Consider the following 21,343-nt stretch of genomic DNA (forward strand, 5'->3'; position numbering starts at 1 on the left):
GCAGCAGGAGCGGCGCTGAGCAGGCCCTACCTCGGCTGACCTGGAGGAGCCTTGTGTTGGTGCTCAGCGCCTCCGTGGAGCTTTCCGCTGGCGAATACCGCCCAGCACACGCTCTGTTGCAGTGGAGATGCCATCTGCCTGAAGAGTTTTTAAACCAAGGGGCTTCATGCTTTGGTCATGGGATTTTTTGGTACTTTTCCTAGGGGTTGGAGTGTAGTGTGTAGGGTATCCAGATTTTCTTATCTGCATTTTCTGAGCGCATTCATGGGAGTGCTCTGTTTTTCTTATTCTCTGCCAAAAACGCTGCATGCAGTTTTGCTGTTCCTGTTGAATAGTTGCCATATTTAACTCCAGTGGTCGTGAATGGAAATGTGAATATGGAAATAAATCCTTTCATGTTTCATTTCATTTTCTGTAGCACATTTTGGGATGCCTAGAAAGGGAGGGCATCCTAGATATTAAAAATATTTCTGAACACGCACAAAGAATTTTAAAGAAGTTCAGCAACTTGGTTTTGTTTATATCTGGTTTTGGGGCATGTGTGATATGGCGACTTATTAAGTGATACCTTTTTTTACTCAGTATTATTTATTGAATTTAGTCACCGTAAAAGCATGGTTGTGTTGTACAGAACTGTACAACAACAGTATTCCTGGATGATCCCATATTGCGACATACTGACATGGGAGATAGTTCATGATTTCTTCAATCATCTCAAGAAGGCATTTGATTTGTTGCCACTTCTCCATTTATCAAGACAGGTAGTGTGTGAGGCTTCTAATAAAGTTAAGTATCATCTAGAGTTCATGGAGGGTGGTAGGTTCTTTGGGAAATTAGGTTGCTGTCTGGGAAGACAGAAGACTCCACCTAGTGGAGTGGAATTAATCTGCACTTACTGGCAGGCACTAGCTCATAATAAAATAGATACTGTTTATGAAAAGCCGTGTTGATGCAATGAGTAAAAGCCAGGAATGTTGACAAGTATCTGGGGAGATGGTTGCGTGACCATCACAAATTGTACAAGACTGTAGTTACTTTTGTGGCTCTGGGAGGCCTTGTTGGATATTAATACGCAATTTGTGTAAGTAGTAGTCATTACCAGTAGCCATTTTATTTTGTGATTCCTTTTATTTGGAGACCTATTGACTACATTTTTTTGATTTCTGATGATGACCACACAGGTGCCCCTTTCTGTTGTGGCTCAGGTGTCGTTTTAAATAACTTGGGCAAAATAACCCCAGTCAGCCCCAAAGCTTCTCTACTTTTTTTCATAATTATTTATTTTCCAGAATATATTTTCTGATTTTTGTTTAGTTCTGTAATGGCAGTATCAGGATGCTGGTTCTTCATGCTGTCATGACAGGCGATGTGGCATGTTGGGTAAATCTCTGTGTGCTTTCTGGTAGCCCAAGTTTTAACATCTGTTACAAAGCATCCAACTACATAGGGTTTTGTGCCTGTATTTTGCGTACCCATTGGTTTGGTCACGTTGGGTTACTAGGATGGAATACAATGAATTTTAAAGCTGGGATGCAGGTTAACACCCCACCTGAGCAGCAAAGATACTGTCCTGAAATTCTGTTGGAAAATTCATCCCAACACTGAATCACATGTGTGCTAGACAAAGTCAAGAAGAGAACTGCACAAGACCAGCTCAGGCTTTGACAGCGAGAGAGGGTGAGGCTATTGCTAGAAAACGATATGATTAGGATGCAACAAAGGGGAAAAAACGATACTGCTGCAAAGGATATTTGGGAAGAGTGCTCCAAAGGAGTGCTTTCAGTGACGTCCAGGTGGGGTTTGTTGCCAGAGCCATTAAAGCATAGTGATGCCGTAGAAAGCTGCCAACAAATTTTGGGATAATGGCAGCTGCGGGTGTGCTATCAATGGATCATCGTGCCAGGATGATTTTTTTATTTTATTTTAATGGTGGCATTGCTAGAAGTATTTAAGGGTAATGTTATAGAAAGGGTTTTAGTGAGTGAAGTCACTGAGTTCTAGGAACCATTAAGCAAAAGCTGTTTCATGACTGTACTATTTATTATTTTTAAAGCTTGTTGGCAAACCACTTAATGCTGGAAAAGCACACTGCAACTGGTATTAAAGCATGCTGCAGATGAGCAAGGAAACCATCATACTGAACAGAATAGCCTCACTCAGTTTCTGAATGTTATGTGTATTTCACATTCACCGTGATAAATCAATGCAACTCCATGGGTCAGCTGAGCTTGTAAACGTTGAATTAAAGTGCTGGAGCTCAGATCTTCCATGGTATTCACATGCTCAGTTCTACTGAAGATGGTGTTTCTTTTGTCAAAACACCAGTCTGAGGATCTGGACCTTCAGGCTTCCTGCGCTTCTGTCTCATGTCTGTGATCTTAACAATACTTTCTTTGCTGGAACTATTCTGAGACTTAGATCCAGATATGGCCATAATGACACAATCTTATGTAAGGTTAAGTGGGCGAGCTCAGGTCTTGATGTAAAGCAAGTAATTCACTTTGAATTGTAAATAATACACTTACCTGCTGAAGAATTCCATATTATGAAGAGGAAGAAGTCTGTTCCTTCAGTAATAATATTATCAGAGGTTCCCATTGAGTTCATGGGACCAGGATTCTCAACTTCTGTATTCTAAGAGATGTGTTTAAGCCATCTGCCTGCTCCAAAAATTCCAGAGGAGTGTACCGCTACAGTAAATTAACAGCTACAGCAGTTTTAAAGAATGGATCAATGTTTAATTTCCCTTCCAGGTTCTGAGATTTATTGGTTGCATCCTCTTCCCATGAAATTCATGGCAGGTTTTGGTGTTAATTTTTTTTTTTTTTTTCTTTTTAAAGTTCAGACCTAAATTTTTCCTCTTACAGAGCTATTATTGGCTACTATTGTTTTTATTATCCCATAGCTTCTCTAGGAAAAGAAAGATGGGCAGGACCTCAATGACATTGCAAGTCCTCAGTGGGTGTCTGCTCCCTAGGAGGTCACAGGAAGCAGGTGGCTGGTTAATTGTCCTTGCTCCCAACTCTTATCCTTCCTGGAGGCAATTTAGGAGTGGTCAGGAAGCGTCAGGCCGCCTGTGTCCCCCCCCCCAGGTTCACTACTTCACGTGTTCACTATAATTTGAGGTATGTGCCAGGCAAGGGAAACTGCGTAGGAATCCTTACTGTCCTTCCTAGGCCGTGTGGCTACCTGGCGGGAAGGGCTGAGTGCCATGACTGCAGACCATGTTTAGGATTGCAGCTGGAATCCAGCAGCATAACAAAGAATTCTATTGAAAAAAGTAAAAGGTATTCCCCTAACATACAGCACCTTATTTCTTTCAAGCTAGCAATAAAAGTCCTAGGTAAGAAAACTACAAAAACCCATAAGGTCCCTGAAATATTTCGGGAAACTATGATCCTCTTTTGTCTGGTGGGTGGAGGACTGGGAATGTAAATGCATTTTCTGCATAGGCCAGTCAGGTTTTAATTGTCTTTGTAGCAACTGTGCCATCAATATTGTTGGATCCCTAAATCACACTCAGTGCTGTGCTTTGGAAAATCAGTTGGGGTCTTGCTGCTTTGGGTGAGCTTCTTGTTAACTTTGCTTGGATTTGTAATGGTGAAGGCACATGGCATTGCTGAGTGTCTCACTGCAAGTGTTGCACCCCGTGCTGAAAGCCAGGTTTTGAACTTCCTGTAATGTTGCTTTTAAGTGTCTTTTGGAAGGTATCTGCTCACACTGGAAGTGACGTGAGGTGAGTAATAAATCCCATACTGGTTATTTACCTGCCAAGTGCATTTTGGATAAAAACTTTGAGCTTCTGCTCAGGTGTACTCTTGGTTTTATTGAGACTACTTGCCTGAATCAGGTGGGCTGCAGGATTATGTGGCTGGTGAATCATACTGGTTTATGAGTCACTCTTATAAAATATCAGCCTGAAATACTAGAAAATAATCAGCACATTGTGCTTGGACTTTGTGTTATTTAAAGAATAGCATTTTTTAAAGCAGAATATTTTGTAAAATGTTCTTTTAAAAAACACTTTGCAATTTACTTCCATCAAACCCGTTGTACCAGGAAAAATACCTCTTTCAAAAGGGAAAAGGTGTCAGTATTCTGTAAGAATATCTGATTTTTATCCAGCTATTTGCTATTTAAGCTCCCTTCTTTTCAGTGCAAGGAGATCAGCTGACAACAGCAGCAACCAAATCAAGTTTGCAGCTGGGCAATTACAGTAGACCCTAAGATCTGTGACTGTCAACCATGAACACAGATGCCTTCAAAGTTCTGTTTTTCTTCCATGTGGAAGTCGTTGGCATGGAACAGATGCCTTCATTTTGGAGAAACCAACCTCTGCATATAATTGGTTCTCTCTGCTGTTGTCCTCTAGGGACAGTCTCTCGCAGATGAAATTAGATGAGAGGAAAAAAAAGACACAAGCAGACACGCTCACACATGACACAAAGCAGGAGTTTTCAGGATCTCTCTCTGTTTTGTCACGTGGAACTGTTTTACAGCTGGAAGATTTCACTCCATTTTTAGCACTCTACACACACAATGATGATGCTATTTGAAAAACATGCAAATTAAAATATATATCTGGCCAAAGTTTATTATTAATCTAGGCACGCTTGTTTAGAAATAAGACAAGCATATCCAGCCTGTATTACTTTAGTATTAACAATTGACTTCTGCACTATCTCTCGGTGCCAGAGTCTCAGAAATTTGAAGTTAAATGGCAGAACAGATAAGATGGTTGAAAAATCTTCTGTTGCAGTACTGGAATCCAAGTATTTTCATCAGGTGGTTTTCAAGTTGTTAACATAGGAGGGAAAAAGCAAGTAGTTGACTTCAGATTTCACTTAGCATACAGGCATTCAAATTTCCAGGAACTTTAGCAGAATTAGACCGATGAACACCTGTGATGAGCCATTGCTGGAAGTCCTGCAGTACGGTCCTGAAGAAACTGTGTCCCCGTACTGGAGATATGTAAAATAGGATGATGGTAATGGAACATAGAGGCTCTGAAAGGGAGAATCTGCCTGCCCTGTGCCCATCAAAAGTTTTTGGCATTCCCTCTCCCCTCTGGTGTAACAGATACCAAATCATTGCAGTTTATTTTATTTAGTACTATTAAAATAAATGAATACTGACTTTGGCTAACCTTAAAAAGCTCAGTTGCGAACTGTGACAGTCAGCCAGTGCTACGTGAAGAGCTGCGATGCCCTTGGGTAAAGCAAGTATCTCCAGGAAGAGAGTGCAGCAAGGATCAGGAGGTACGCTGCCACTGCTGCTGCCCAGCTGCCTGGAGATCTGTCGTCTCTGAACGCTTTTTCTTGCTTAAGTTGTATTTCCTAGCGTAAGCTTTTTTTAAATGTTGCAGTCTAACGTCACAGTCCAACCACCAGATGTAAAGCTCATTTAGGCAAATGAAACTCTTCCATGAGCGGGCTGATAAAGTGTAGGAGTGGTTGCTTCAAGATGCTGAGCATAGGTAGATCCTGCTGGTAGCGTATCGATGACCTGAATTCTGAACCTAATTTTCAGATCTTAATGGCACTTTCTGTATTTTGAGGAGTTTACTGTTTCTGTAGTACATCTGTCCCTTAAAAGCTGAGCAGAAATGTTACCAGCAATGAAAACTGACAGGGTTTATCTTGCTTCTGCCTTGGTCTGGGTGGTTGGTAGAAGGCAATCTGCCTTGAGACGCTTGATGTAACTGTATGGCTGTGGTGTGCTGAGGTCTGTTGTTCCCCGCTGTCACCCATGAGTTGTGTGGTGGAGGGTGTTCACTGTCACTCCCAGCAGTTAGAAGGAAGCCCAAATTAGACTTGGGTTTTGAACCCATGACCCTTCAGGTTTTATGAATTAGTAAGGAGGTTATTTGGTGTAGGCCTCCAGTTCTGATTCGCAGAACTTCAGCGCAACAGTGTGCAGCTCTTGGTATTTCTGAAGAACCATGTATTAAGGGCAAAATTAAACCGGGGAAGTGCTTAGGTGATGAAGGGATTTCTGGCAGTAACTAGGAAGTGCAATAATGGCTGATTTCTTTTGAGGCTGACCCTGATATTTGTAGTCTTTACATCCTATTAATTCCTTGAAAGATAAGCTGATACAAGAACGATTTGCCAGAGCCAATGGCTCCTCTAAAAATCTTGGCTCAGGTTATATCCCCCTTCTCTCCACATATAAGATAAAAGCGCTATGAATATGAGGTTAACTGAATTCAAATAGAAGACTCTCCCGAGTTATTGCATTCCTTAGAAAATAAATACATTTCTCATATGGTTGAGATTGATCAAAAAAGTATTCTGTATGCCAGTGATTACATTCCCATCTGTGATTAAGGTTTTCTGTCTGCATCTGGTTTTCACATTATATTTCTGTAACAAGAATCCTTTATATGGCAGAGTTCACTCTCTGTATTTTCTATTAGCTGCAGCTTGAACTACTGCACGGATCGCAGATTTACACATGTGGTTTTCATTACTTCATACCATTGAGAAAAAGTAATATTTGTTTGGGAAAGTATGTTTTTCAAAATTTCCATGGTAATACAACATGTTGATCCTTTTTTATAACACTCTTGTAAGACTACAAATTGTTTGAGGCATTCTACTTTCAGTGAAGTTCAGACTTTAGACAATTTTGCATTTGAACAACAGCAGCAGTTTACAATTCAGGAGGCAAAAATAAATTTGAAAAAGGAGATTAACTTAGAATGGGTATAGCAGAATGCATCCATCATTTTGGAAAATGTGGCATGTAGAGAAAATGAACACGGGGCTGAAACAAAGGGAGAGTAGTAAGTTAAAGTGATGTCTTCATTGTGAAGTGGATGACAGATGGGTGCTTTTTTTTCTTTTTGAGCAAGAACTTTTTTTACAGAAAGAGGTTTAAAAATTTTTTACCAGACATGAAAAAGGAGTATGCTATTCAGCAGACACTAACACAGAATTGTTATATATAATTTAACATATTCGATAAGAATTTTTTTTGAGTGGCCAAATTAGTAAAGGTTAGCAAAACATGAATACATCTTACAGATGGCTGCTGTGTGTAATTCTGAATCCAAAATATGATGTTAATTTAATGTTCCACTGTAAGTCCATATTTCAACCAGATTGTGCTATCGTCACTCGGTAGAAAACTTAATGTTTAAATGATTTCAGTGAAATTAATAGGGCCACTTGGTCAGTGAAGGATTCTTCAGTTTTGGTAAGGGCATGAGTTTATGGCCATAAAAATCAGATCAAACAATAACAACAATTTAGGGAATGTTGTATGCATTTATGGAAAAGTAAAGTGTTATGCAAAAGTCCAAACAATTGAAAAATACACAATTCATGATTAGGCAGAACTGAAAGGTAAATTTATTGCTTATATAAGAACATGGTGACAACTGGAGAATTGCATACAAAATAAAAATCAGTTTAGAAAAGTAGTTATTGCACCCAAGCTGGGGAGTCCTAACCACATTTTTGAGATTGTTTTCCAAATGCCAAAGGCAGTTGTGTCATGTTGAAAGATTTGCAGTTGCCAAATCCTGGGTAAAGTCCTGCAGTCTTACGCACCTCTCGTTTTCACTGAAATCAATAGGATTTTGGGTTGTGTCAGGGCTGCGGGGAAACGTCCGACCACGAACACAGGAAAGAAAGGACTTGAGTGGTAAACTCCTTTGTTCTGTAACCTTAACTTTAACTTGGGAAGCTTTGTTTTGGTTTGAGGAGGGTGCTTGTTTGTGGGAAAGACTGCAATTTCTAGCACAAACACAAATGTCATCTTTTGCAGATGCCCTTGGGCGATACATTTTTTTGCAATAAGATCTAGTCCAGGCGAGGGCTGGGGCTGGGGCTGGGTTCTCCATTAGGTGCATGCAGCTGCGACCAGATCCTTATGCATGCTTAACGCTATGTCCCAAAATACCCAAATAGTGGATGCAGATTGAAGCATGTACGTAACTGTGTGTGCCTGGCTCTGAAAATCTTTCTGCCTTGACATAATTATGAACCCCTGAAAACCATATTAATGTCTTGGAAAATCTGACAACGCTGTAATACAGACTCATAAGAATGACAAAGTATCTGTGTAACCCAAATAAACAGTTTTTGTAGGTGTTGGAGTGGGAGGGAAATTGCCTTTTCAAAAGTGGGAGGATGATTTGTAAATATGTCAATAGCTTTTTGATCTCCCTTTGTTTAAATGTGTTTCCTGGTATGACTTCCAAAGCCAAATTAGTACAGTGATGTGTAACTACAAGGTCTCTATTTTTGGTAACCCTGTTCGTTCAATAATTTATTCTCTAGAGCTTCTGTTGAACCAGGTAAAGTATGTAGTATTTTATATTATATGAATGTATTGAAACCCAAACATTTTTACAGAATTATCTAGTAGGTGTTTTCATGATAGAATACAGGCTGCCCTTAGTTTGTTGCCTTCTGTATGTCAGCTGTTTTAAGTGAGCAACTTATGTGGAAGAATTAGTACAGTTTTAAAGTACTGCCTTATATTAACTAAGAAAATGTGAGTAACTAATTTAGAATGATAGCATTTCTGTTTTTGCTTTTTATTTAAAAGATTGCTATTGTCATGCAAATTAAGGGGTGTGGTGCTTCAAACTGGCTGTGATATGTGCTTCTTTTTTTTTTTTCATTTGTTGTTGTCAATAGAAAAGATTGATCTCTGGGCTGGTGAGCGTAATATCTGTCCCAGTCAGAAAAGGAAAGAGGAAATTAGCAGAGCGATTGGTGGAGAATGATATCTGTCAAAAGAAACACTTGGAGAGCACTGAGTTTAGTGATAGGTGACTGCCGGAAAAAAGGGAACTTTGAATTTTGTCAAGGTAAGGAACAGAAAAATATTTGATTTTTTTTAATCTGCTTACCTTTTAGAAGTTATTTTTAATGACTGTACCTTGCCCTGTAAGCTGTAATTAAAAGAGAAAACTTTCCCTTTAGCCTCTGAAGAGTCTGTCTAAATCAATGAAGGTGGTGTATTCATTTTAATATCGCTGAGAAAGAGTACAGCAATGCCAATAGAATCCATCAGTGATGACTTCTCTAAAATCTTTCTTAGCCTAAAAATACACGTGTCATTTTTAACTGTTGTTTTTTTCTTCTAATGTTTTTGATGACATAAGTGCTCTTTATGTGGCATGTAAATGTTACTTGGCTGGGCTGTGAAAATCATAAAGATCAGTTTTCAGAGTTGGAACAGTATTTGCAACCAGCTTAAGGGACAGTTGTAACCACATTGGCAAAATGGTTGTGTTTGTAATTTATTGGATACCTCTGGTAAACTTACTGCATTGATAATCCACGATAAATTTGATTGAGATTATATTGAGAATGGATATTTCTGCTTCTTGTGTGCAAAGATTTTTACCATAGTGGAAAAGTAAATCTGCTATGGCAGAACAAACTTTCTGGATAACCTATGACTGTCATTCCTGTCTTTACTGTAACTACATTTTTTCTCCTAAAATGGTGTGTCTAGATGGCAAGAAACTACTAAACTGCTTTTAAGTGCTTTCCAACACTCTAATACTTTCTTCCTCGGTGTTGGACCATTTAGCCTATGACATAACTTTGATAGAGTACAATACCAAAATAAAATGAGCAGCGTCTGAGTTTTCTAGGCTGAGCTCCAGTGATTTTTTGAAGGCAGTGAGGCCTTGGTCATGTCACCCATCTACCGACCTGAGACACCGTGGCCCACGCTGCCCTGTGTGTGGGATGTGGGAAGGAGATGGAGCTCAGCTGAGAGAGCCAGGAGGAGGCTCTGCACATCCCCTGTTTTTGTGCACCAATGTGAACATACTTTTAAGAAATTAAACCCAACTAGAAATGAATTTGCATTCTTATTTGAGTTCTTAGCTCAGTTTAAAAGAAGTATATGCTTCTCTGGGACTTTCCTGCACGCGGGCAGCACTGGAAAAGAATGAATAATCCTAGCAGGGTTTCTTCTTGCATTTTTATTTTTCTAATTTAGCAATGTATAGCTTCTGACTAATTCTTCTTTTTCCTGTCTACAATCTATTTTTCAAAGTGCAAGTGTACCCTGTACAGTTGGTTGTTGGTTGGTTTCTTTTGCCATATGGCTTTTCATAAAGGATTTAAAAAAAATAAATGTAAAGGTGAAGATTTCATGCTTGAAGCATGCAGAACTGGCATAGTAATCGGAAGCTTATTGTGGTTTATTGCTATCAGATCACGTGCAAGATAATGGAAATTTCATACAACTTAGGAGATAGGCATGTTTTCCAATACTATTCATTTTTATAGAAAGAGGGAATTAATATGACTGAAATCAGCTTCATCTTGATAAAGTCCAAATGATCTGGTTGAACTACTGAAATATTCATAAATGGGAAGGAACATCACGTTATATGTCTTGTTAGCCACTGGGCAGGTCTGGCTGCCTGTATCACCTGGGTGTAGGCACATCTCTACCATTATGCAGTTGCCATGTACTAAATGATTCCCTTTCCTGTGCAGTTCTGTCAGTGTAACCTTACACCAAAACAAACACATCCTCTCTATAACATACCTTAAAGAGTTAACAATGTATAGTTTTCACTTCGGTGATGACGATAATACAAAAAGGCTTTGTAGCTCTTTATAGAAGAGAGTGATCAGTGGTGGTTAGCAATTTTTAGATCTTCGAGCATTCCAATTTTGACATTTACTTGAAATGACGTAACTTGAGTAAGGTACCTACATGTGGTTGAATGTGTTTGTCACTTGTCCAAAAATTTTAGTTTTAAATGGCCAAGAAGCTCCAAATTGAAATTTGCATGAGTGATTAGAGAGGAGGCAAACACTCTTATAGCTTAATATGGATTTTGCTGTGCCCAAGAACATTTGACTTACTATTTGAAACCAAAATGACACAAAAGACAAAATAAAAGGTGTTTGAGTCTATTGTCTCCTTGAAGCAGTGGCCTCTTGTGGCATTAGAATACCTGCTTATGCTTTTGTGATCTCTTTTGTGCATCCTCATCCATGGTTTGCTATTGCAAAGTTCTTCTTTTCTTGGTTTCCTTTTTTATCCTCAAAACAATTGTTTGCTTACCGATGTGTCTTAAAGAGTACAACTGAAATAATAAATCCGCTTTCTAACATATAACAGATGCAAAAGGGGACGAGTGTATTATAGACAGCGAATTATCATTACACAGCTCACAATCAGATTTTCATCTGTTCATGTGGCGCACACCTGTGGCATTGCTGGCGTTGCTCTTGATTGGAGTGTGAGAGATCTTAATGAAAAACAAAGCGAGGATGACAAGGAGAGATTCTACGGCACACACGGGCTACTTCACACGTCATAAGAAAGTGAAATTTGAAATATGCTGTTTTGGAGAGAATGCCTGGAGCGTGCCAGGGTAACTCCGCAAAGGGAACCAGGACCCTCTGCGTTGCTGCCCTGCAAATAAGGTAATTTTCTCTGGAGGTCAAGTTGATTTGGACCAGTTGGGAGCGGTGGCTGATTTCTCCAGCTTACTTTCTGAGCCAGTAAGAATATCCTGGGCAGGCATCCAGCTTTTGAAGTACAAAGAAAATAACCCATAATCTATATAAAACACTGGCGGATGGGGAAGAGAGGAAATTTACAAAAAATAACGGAGTTTGAGAATAACTGCGTTAAAAGTAGAATGTAAGGGGAGTTAGTGTGTGACATTAGTATTTATTCTAATTTGAAAATACAATCTTTGAAACCTTTGAGGTGAGCAGAGGACGAGCTCTCAATATGATATAGTATGATAGTATACTTATTAGTAAACTGAATACTTATTAGTAAACTGAAACCAAGCTGAAGCTGAAGTTGTTCCTTTTTCAAAGCGATTCCTCCCCCCCCCTCCCCCCCCCGCCTTGAATTTGGGTTCCCTCTTTTCACCCTCCCTTGGTAATGTACTGTGGCTCTGATAACACTAATGGGCTTTGCCCCACATGGAGCAGTGAGTGTATTGTACCGCTGCTCACTGATCCCAGGTCAGTGTGATGCGTGAAATCAATTTATTTGAATCTCTTTGCCTGTATAGGAATTTGGCGGCGTGCCAGTTGTTTTCATTTAATGTTCTTTGTGTTGAACACAGACAAGCAGGCATGCTTTTGTACTCCTCTTTCTTCTGGGCTCTTCTCTTTTCAGCCAATATTCTATGCTGTGGATTTTTTCAGAAAAAAAATGGAATGTGTTACCTTTTTGAAAAATAATTTTTGTTTAAATAGCCTTTAAAGAGCGTAGAAACTAGGTCAGTCATAGAGCAGCCTGTGCAGGGTTTCTCAGCGAGTATAGGTGGTGACACCTGCCTTTTCCCATTTCTTAAATTTGGGGCAAAATAGGAAACACTGATCTGTTCTTTTAATGCCCGGCTCTATGATTTATGTCCTCTTGTAAGACAAAGGCTCTCCGATATTGCTTGAAACAGAATAATTTTATTTCGAAATAAGTGAATGTCTGGCAGTTGGTTGGATGAATCAGAAATACTTTTCAAGATCTTTTTCATTTTGAGTGATGACCTTAATGTAAGCTTGAATTTGGAAATCCCTTGCCTCGTCTTTTTGTCTGTCACTCCCCTCCCCCCAAATACCTAATACCTTAACTGGCTGGCTGAAGAACAGCCACCTGAAAGTACCCATTTCTTTCCTTTTTTTCCGTCTTTTTATGAGAAAACAGAAAGGCATGTGGAACAGAGCAAGTAATTTAGCCTTCCTTAAATAGGAAAAAAAGAAAAAAAAACAGAAGGAATAGGCAGCGCAGATATTTCCAGGAGGATTTGTTTTAGAGCCTGGTGTCAGGAGCAGTGGACTCTGTTGATGCTCCGGGCGGTTGGTGCGGAAGTCGATGTGCAGAACCGCGGAGCCGCGGCGCAGGGGTCAGACTCGTACACATCAGCCCCGTTTCCTTGTTTAATTACCTGAAGAGCAAAACATCCAGGCTGGGAGTGTGTGAAAACCCAGTATCTCGAGCAGCAGTTTGCCGCTCTGACATCCTGCGTGGCCGGCCCCGTCTGTCCGCAAACGTCAGGGCCGGTTCCTGACAGCGGGCTATCTCTGCCGGGCCTGGGTTCCTTCCATTCAGCAGGCATTGTGTGGAAGAGGGTTTGGTCAGGAATCTGAGGTTCCTGCCGGTTCTTCCAGCCCAGACAACCATGTGACAGATAGGCCTGACTTTTTTTTTTTTTAAAGAATAATAATAATAAAAAAAATTGGCTCTTTTTAGTCTTTCCCTTGTAATTCTGGCATTAGTATAATACCAACTGAAACAAAACACGTTAACCCCTTTGCTTCTGAATTCCCATACTTTTACTTTGTTTTTCTTTCCTTGCTCAACCTCTTATTTTCAAAGGTGAAATCTTCTGAGGAGCAAATTCTTACAGCTGGAGTTTTTGTTATGCAGCAAATAAACTTATGATTTTTTTTTTTAATAGTAATCATTAACATAATAATCATTCTTGGCATTTTAAGCTTTTCATTTTCAGCATGCTTGGCAACATTATTTTTATTTATCCCATGGAACGAAACCAAGCCAATGTTTGTTCTGGCATGACCTGTTAAAAAAGCGGTGGCAGCTATCAACATTTCCATTCTAACTTTTCATGTGATTTTCTTAGTTGTCCAGCCTGGCGTTCAATTTTAAACTATTGGGATAGGGTCAGCTACAGTCGTTGCTCCTCGTAGCTGCTGTTTGTTGAGGTAGCTCAACAGGCTGAAGGTGCGGGTGCAGGGCTCTGTGCACCGGTCAGGTTTGGGCCCATAAGTAGAAAGTGTTCATTGGGATGTAAAGCTCAAGATCATAGCTGAAAGAAACTGAAATGTTAATTCAGGCAAAAGTCTAGAATATTTTCTTTGATTTGTGAAGAATTAAAGCATAACTTCTTGTTTGAATGATAGATTAAGACCATGACTTGTATTTGGATGATTTTGATGTTCTAGTTTCTAACACAGTGCTGTTAATAGTTGTATTGGCAGAACTTAAGATCACAAGGTACAAGCAGTAGAGGGAGGGAACATAATTAATATGGCTTTGCAGCAAAAATGAGTGTAGCATGCGACTGTTGCCTTTTATTGTTGTGGGCAGAAGCCGGTCCAAGAAAGATATTTGTGGTTGTAGGAGTGGAAAAGGGAGAGCCAAAAGTTAACTATGGTTTTGTTTTCTTCCTTTGGTCCAGTCTGTAAAGTTATGCCTGTAGCCTTGGAGGACAGTTTTCACATGCTCATGACTTGGGGTACTTCGTAGGTGAGATTGAAAACATTTGAGCAGTAACTTGTATTTTCCCTGCTAATATTTCATTAGTATTTTGTAATATAGATTTAAGGGCATAGTGACAGTACCAGGTAAGGGGATTTAGGAGATCCTTCATTAAGAGAAGGTGGCCTTCAGTGGGCACACTCAGCTGGGAGTCAGTGATAGTGCAGTGGGACCAAAAGAGCCATTATGATCCATTGTGCCACTAATCCTCCATCTAAGAAGGATTTGCAGGGGATGGTGCAACAAAAGAGCTGTTACAGTGTATCAGATCGATAATCGTGATCTAATAAACGCTTAAATATATACATAATCCTTCACCTTTAGAATCAGGCCCCTGTCTTCATTATGAACTCCTTAGGCTACTCTGGTGTAAAGGAACCTTTAAGTAAAAGTGAATTACTTAGACATGTAGTTTTAAATCCCTTTATCTTGCCATACTGTAAAGAAGCCATAGTTTGAATCAGTATCTACAGGATGAAAAAAAAAGATGATTTGTGCATTGTGGGCAGTGTCATGTTTCTATAGGGTTTGTACGTATACAGGGAGTTCAGTTAAACCTTTAGAAGTCGTGTAAGTTTTGTCTCTCCTTCTAAAGTTTTACGGGGCTTTTTTTTTTTTCTTTCTTTTTTTTGTGGAGTTCATCATCTAATGAACTGTCCATGACCTCTAGACAACCATTGCCCACCTCAACCAGTAGCACAGTAGAAGAAAGTTCTGCACAGACCTGTGGTGACAACAACAACCACGCTGTCTTTCCTCCCACCCATCAGGTGTCTGGCTTCTCTTCGAGAACAGCAGAAAATTATAGCCTTTAATCCATGGCTGTCACCTCAAAAATCCCTTGGAGATAATGGTTTTAAATCAGCATTATGTTTGAAAAAATATTTAGCTTGGGCGTCTCCACAGTCTCTGCTGTGACAATCTTGCTTAAGGAAAGTTCTCGCAGATAATGGTTCCCAAGCTGGTTCGGGCTTTATTAAAAATGGCACCTTGCATTGTGCCCAAGCACTTAAAACTGCTCTTTGCAGATGTTCTCCTAGTGTGAAGTGGTGTAATTTGCACTTGATATGAAATTCCACTTTAAAATCACCTCTGCATTCTTCTCCCGCTTCTCTTCTGAATGGTTACAACGAAGCACCATGTGGAGTACAACACAATTAGATAAAATGAAATTATATTTAAAGGCCTGTGTTCCTCGAGGCTCCTCCCTGTTCCTAAAGAAACAAAGATGTTGTATGTTAATTTTCTTTAGCTGTCATGGGATTCATCTGGGTTGGACTACAAGCACAAAGCTTATTGTCAACACATTGTGCTTCCAGGGAGTGTGGTGTCCTCAGATTGCACAATATCAGCCGGGTCCCATTCTGGCTCAGTTTTGGAGTGGAAACGTGACTGGCACAGTGTTTGTCTCCCAGTGTTCTAGCTTTCAGGGCTAGCAGAGACAGGAGAGGATAAATGTCCAAGGCAGCACGAGCAGAAACAAGTCATGTAGAGGATTGGGGAAGGCCGGTGTGTAGCAGGGTGAGGAGGTGGCCCCAGAATCAAGACCGTAGGGGTAGGTGTGATAGTAGAGAGAAGACAGAAGGCAATGAACAGAAAAGTTATAGAAAAATGTGCTGGAAGGTGTAACTAAGGAAACAATGGAAAGAAAAATATTTCTTTGACTAAAATCAGTATCTTCCCTTTATCACTCACAAACAATAATGCTTTTTGCATCATCAAAGGCTGAATGAGTCTCTGTACTGACTCTGCTGTGTTTCCAGATACTGAACTGCATTAGGGCAGTTCACTTGGTGTAATACTGCTTTGCCATTTCAGCAATTACAAGGTCTGTCAGTGGGTTGTCCTATTATAACTGTGAGAAGACTCATCCATAACCACTGTTTTTGTTAGGACTTAGTTCTCATCATGTAAAAAGGTGGCCCCCTGCCTTTATGCCATTAGACCATCTCATTTATCAGGAATAGTTAAAATATTTGATGAGGAAGTGGCTTTCTCACCTGGCTCTGGAAAGCAAATAATTTAAATGGAGAAATATGCTTAGCTGTCTTAGATATGCTCAAATATTTATCTACAGTCCTCGTTCATTGCATTCTTTAAATTACTCAGTAGTTGACAGATGTAATACTAAACTAAAGGCATTAACAGTAAGCACCAACATACTATACAGTGGCACTGCTGTGATGTTACTGGTACTACCATGCATATAAATACGTAACAAGGCATGGAGAAGGGCCTGGTTTCCAGTCCATTGTAGTGGAGGCCAGTGTAAAGATTTTGCTGCCTGATGCAAGACCAAGCTCTATTTTTGGAATGCTTGTTTGTTTTACAAGCACAACATTACCCTTATATTGTTGAATATATACATATATAGCTACATGTATGTATCTGATGACTTGTGGCTTGCGTATTCGTATTGAAACTCATCAGCAACAATAGTTTTGCACCGAGGCGCCTTTTAACAAAGCTTTTGTACCATTATAAATGTAGTAAATAAGTACAAGTTGATCAATATATGACAAAGGGGTGAAGAAGGGAGGTCAAGAGGTGAGAATATTTCCATATAAAACATTTTCTCCCTGTTGAAAATGGCAGTACAAGCATAAATGTTTTGTACTGCTGTGTATTTGCTCCACCTGGTGGATTTTCCCGGAAGTGTATTTAATGCTTGCTCATAAGAGGAAGCTACCTGTAAGACACAGTACTCACAGTAAATGCTTTTGTTTTGTTGGTTTGTTTGTTTGTTTGTTTTTTGAGTAGCAATAGCATTGTACAAGGCAGATTTGGGCGGGGGGGGGAACCACATTAAAATTAGATATTTCTCTTGGCCACACTTTATCAGTACAGTAATCCCTATGAAAGCATGGCAAACCAAATCAATTAATGATAACAGTTTACTCTTAGACTCATCTAGAGATTAGTGATTAAAAAGTCCAGATCTATGGCTTGTGGGGTTACATGCGATCAGAGAAAGCAAGGATTTGCAGTTCCCCCCCCAAATTTTTGAGCCCCCCATGAGAAGTAGCAGTGCTATTGAACAAGAGAGTTCCTGCGCTGAAGTGTTACTGCTGTACATCAGCATAAAATCTGTCTGTCATTAAGCTAGCTTTGCAAACCTTGTTTTCTTTGGAATTCGTAAGGACTTGGTTATGCTTTGATCATCTCATTGTTCTCCTTAGGTTATTTTTTTCCTTTAGAATGAAATGGCTCCCTAACAGAAGGTGAAGTTTAGAAAATAGTGTCTCCATATGCAAGGGATTTGGAGACCTTTTTATTGTCTTTAAAAATGTCATTCATAGTCCTCATTAGCATTTATTGTTGCAAGCGTACAAGCAGAAAATGTGAAATTGGTATGTCATGAATAGCTCCACAGAGCTCTAGAGCCCTGAAATTTTGCCTGCAGTGTGGTGTGGGGCAGGCATTGAGAGAAAGCTGGCCAGATGGCTGCCAGCACCGCGCGGAGCCGCAGGTTTTTGTCTCTGGTGCAGAGAGGAGGGAAAGTTCACTGGAGCATACGCTATCACCCCGTGCGCTTCAACAAAACTAACTCGCCATCAGTCAAAACGGGGAGGTGGTGACATTGGAACAAAAGTTTTCCGTATAATGTAACAGTCCTTGTCAAATGAATAAAATATGTTTAGTTAGTGTCACAAATATTGACACGTTACAAAGAAAAATGCAAGGCTTGAATTTATGGCTAGTGGTAGATAACGCGTTCACACAAATATGCTCTCACGTTATCTTTATTATGAAAATCCTGTGCATTGAAAAGACATCGATTAGAGGTCAAAACTAGGGTTAATATACTACAGCAGAAGGAGTTTCCCTGCCCATATTAAATGAGAAAACACTCTCAGCTTCAAGTAAAAAAGCAACTGATGATAGCTTTAAACTTTTTTTTCTTTCCCATTTCTTTCTATTTGTTTTTTTTTTTTTTTTTAATCTTAAAATATGACCCTAGTTCATCAGGACCAGATATTCTGGTCCAGGCTTCTTCAGGTCACACTGAATGTGTTTGTTCTTATGTCAGTGAGATGGCATCTTTGGTGTTTTCTTGTGTCCTTTCAGAAAGAATATCAAATCAATATCAAATTTTCTAAAGTGCTTCAGTGATGCCTATGATCAGATGGTATGATAATTTCCTTTGAACCCAAATGATGATAGAAATTAACAGTTAATGATAATTTACTTTACCCACATTATAGAAAATGCTGTATTTAATGAAAACAGAAGGGAAAACTTGGTTTAGCCCAGATCAAGTGAAAGAAATAGACATCAAACCAAGTACATGTCTGTGAGTTGGTCCACATGAGTGTTCTTCCTAAAATGTATATATAGAAAGCAAAAGTGCATGCTTTCTTAAAGACCTGAAGCATGTGTTGGCCCTCCCATTCTGAATCAGTTTTTTGGTGTAACTATTCTATGATAGGTCTTTATGCATATTTTCATTATTTTAAAACCAGAAACACACCTGAAATGCCACTGAGATTTCTGATGTTCAACAAGCATGAATTTTTGAGTTCGTGTTTGATCCAAAAGCAACAGGCAATCCAGGTTGCCAAGTCTGACCCACTGCCAAGGTTGTCTTTTCTTAACAGATGTTTTGAAATCCGTTTTAGAGGACTAGTTTCTGATTATCCTGTTGCAAAAGTATAACTTTTAAGTTTTCTTAGATGAAGATATTAATGCTTTCTCACTTCCAGTGAATTTAATCTGGTACTAAAGGTAACACGATGAACAGTTTCTCTTAGACAAGAATATTTTCTTCCTAGTTTGGTGACTCTAGCTTTGTGTAGGTAATCTCAAATTAGTCTGAGTTTCACAGAGCTATGTATGTTTTAAAGGTCCCATTTGTCTTTTTTTCAGACGTCCAGAAAGCCTTGCCAATAAGGAAATGCTTAGGGAAATGTTTAGTGTTATCTGGCAAATGTTTTGTGTTGTGTGCATTAAGAGCTACTGTTAACAGATAAGCACATATCTTATTTAAATTCTGTTTCCAAGCAAAGAATTAGAAGTTTATAAAGAAGTGCCTTTCTTGAATAGCTTGAGCTCTTTTGTGGTAGTGCAGTAAAAACAAGGGAGGCTAGGTGCAATGTAATGTAAAAAAATTTCAGTGTGGGTACCCATTGCAGTCCTGGGTGCACTACTGGGACACCAGGCCATAGAAGAAATTAGTGAGCTGCTCCTGAAGGTGTTGCCATTACTGTACTTGACTTGGACCATCAACTGAATAAAGTTCAGAAAGCATCCCGAAGTGGTCATCCCCTGTCCCCCCAATCAGCTCGACAGCTCACACATTAGGTGGGTTTGCCCTGTCAGTGGGATGCCTTAAGAAAACATTAATAGCTTCCAGCTGGGTGGAAAATCAAAACGTTTGGGGGCTGACAAAACTAGCAGATTTGAATTTGAAAGCCCAGCTAATGCCCCCATTTTTATTTACCACTCGCCCATAAAAGATTATTTTCCAATATGTCAGCCTCATTTGGTGGCCAGTGGTCTGAAAGTGAAAGTGGAACAAGCAAGCGGGGAAATCTGGACATTAGTGAGTCCGCCCTTTCAAGCTGGTGTGCCACTTTGTGGAATGGCCTTTCCTGAGGTTGGGGGGGTCCTAATGACCATTCATCAATGCTCGTTGACTGATCATTGAGTGCCTTCTCATTCAGTTTATCAAGTCTTGCACATAAAAAGTCAGAATAAGCATTATTCAGCTTTGTTAAAGCCAACTAGGAGTAAAATGCTCCATTTGAACCCATTTTGCCCTTGGTTTTTCACTTTGTTAATGCAGTCCTGCTTAAATGAGTGCTTTTATTGGGTCGGTTAGAATATCTGAAACTATTAATTCTCTTGTATTGAATAGCTGGTGGCAGGCCAGAGCAGATGGGGTAGAAAACTATTTGGTTGGGTGTATTGCTTTCAATTAGGATCAATGAGGTTTCAGCTCCTTTGAATTAACTCACTTAATACCCACTGTGTGAAGTCACAATGTATCACAACAGTCTGCTATAAGTAGAGTGGGAAGTCGAGAAGTCCAACAGAAAAGCTTTGAGTTAAATTCTTCCTTCACTGTTAATAGAGAGCTTTCATTAACTACAGATGTGTTTCAGTGGACTTCAGTCCCTGTTATTAAGCTGGGTTTGAGCAGAAGGCAATTTCTGTACTTTTAAATGGTAATCGCTTGGAATTTCTCTCTTCCATCAGATCCATGTCTTAGCGACCTTGTATCATCCACTGAATAAAAATCTCCTTTTCCCCGGTTCAAATGCATGAATATGGAGACTGTTTTGCCTTCTTTACCTGTTGTCAAAAATAAGAGTTGTAGAGGATTATTTAAAATTATTTTGTTTTGGATGATTGTCAAAGCTGATTCCCACCCAGGAAGGTGTAGCATAATATGCACCATAAAGAAACTGGCGAAAGTTTATCTTCTATATTTTTTGTATCACTTTCATTTTGGTATTACACAGAATACGGACTCTTGTAATACAGCGGAATTGTTCCTGTGTTAAAACCACTGCCTTTCCTTTTTCTTAGTGGAAAATAAAACCTATCTTACAGAACGGGCTGTCCACCTTCGCTTTGCCTGCTAAAATTTCAGACGTGGTGCAAAAACTGTTAGGGCAACTTTAAGTGACTGCATTAAAAATGGGGGTGGGGTAGGTAACTCGGATAAATATCCACAGATATTTATTCAGGGAGGACTGCCAAATGGGTTGCAGCCTGCCTCAGTGTATTAAATAATGAGAGGGAAAAACTATTCATGCAGCTGGCTGCTTGAGAAAATGCTGAAGTAGTCTCAGATGCACAGGCATTCTGTTAGCCCTTCCATGAGCAGACTTCTAGGTGAGAATCTCCAGGGATCCAGGTTTTGTTGACGTGGATCAATTTAAATGGCAATTACTGTAGTCAGATAACAGCTTAAAAAGGCTTTTTACACACAGAAAAAAAAGATGCATAATCACACAGCATATGGAAGTTCAATTTTGTGAGCCGTGGTCTGTGGATTTACAATGTACTGATATTAAGACCTACTTTTAAGAATGAATATTGTTCAATTTTATTAAATCCGTCATACCTTTGACACGTTACTTTCTACTCTGAGGCTGATTCA

At 39.5% G+C, this 21,343-nt stretch overlaps 1 protein-coding gene across 2 annotated transcripts in view; it reads left to right on the forward strand.

The window, feature by feature from the left end:
* RUNX1T1 (RUNX1 partner transcriptional co-repressor 1) overlaps positions 1-21,343 on the forward strand; it is a 114,991-nt gene that overhangs the window by 11,628 nt on the left and 82,020 nt on the right. The window contains exon 1 of one of the 2 annotated variants that reach the window (XM_082043907.1): positions 8,710-8,824. The exons of the other annotated variant lie outside the window; for it this stretch is intronic. Coding sequence (XP_081900033.1) covers positions 8,737-8,824 — 88 coding nt within the window. The 5' untranslated portion in view covers positions 8,710-8,736. Of the gene's footprint in view, positions 1-8,709; positions 8,825-21,343 lie in introns of those variants that run through there. 2 annotated transcript variants of the gene reach the window in all.

This window comes from Streptopelia decaocto, assembly GCF_964273445.1.
Source record: "Streptopelia decaocto genome assembly, chromosome: 2".
Classification (NCBI taxonomy): domain Eukaryota; kingdom Metazoa; phylum Chordata; class Aves; order Columbiformes; family Columbidae; genus Streptopelia; species Streptopelia decaocto.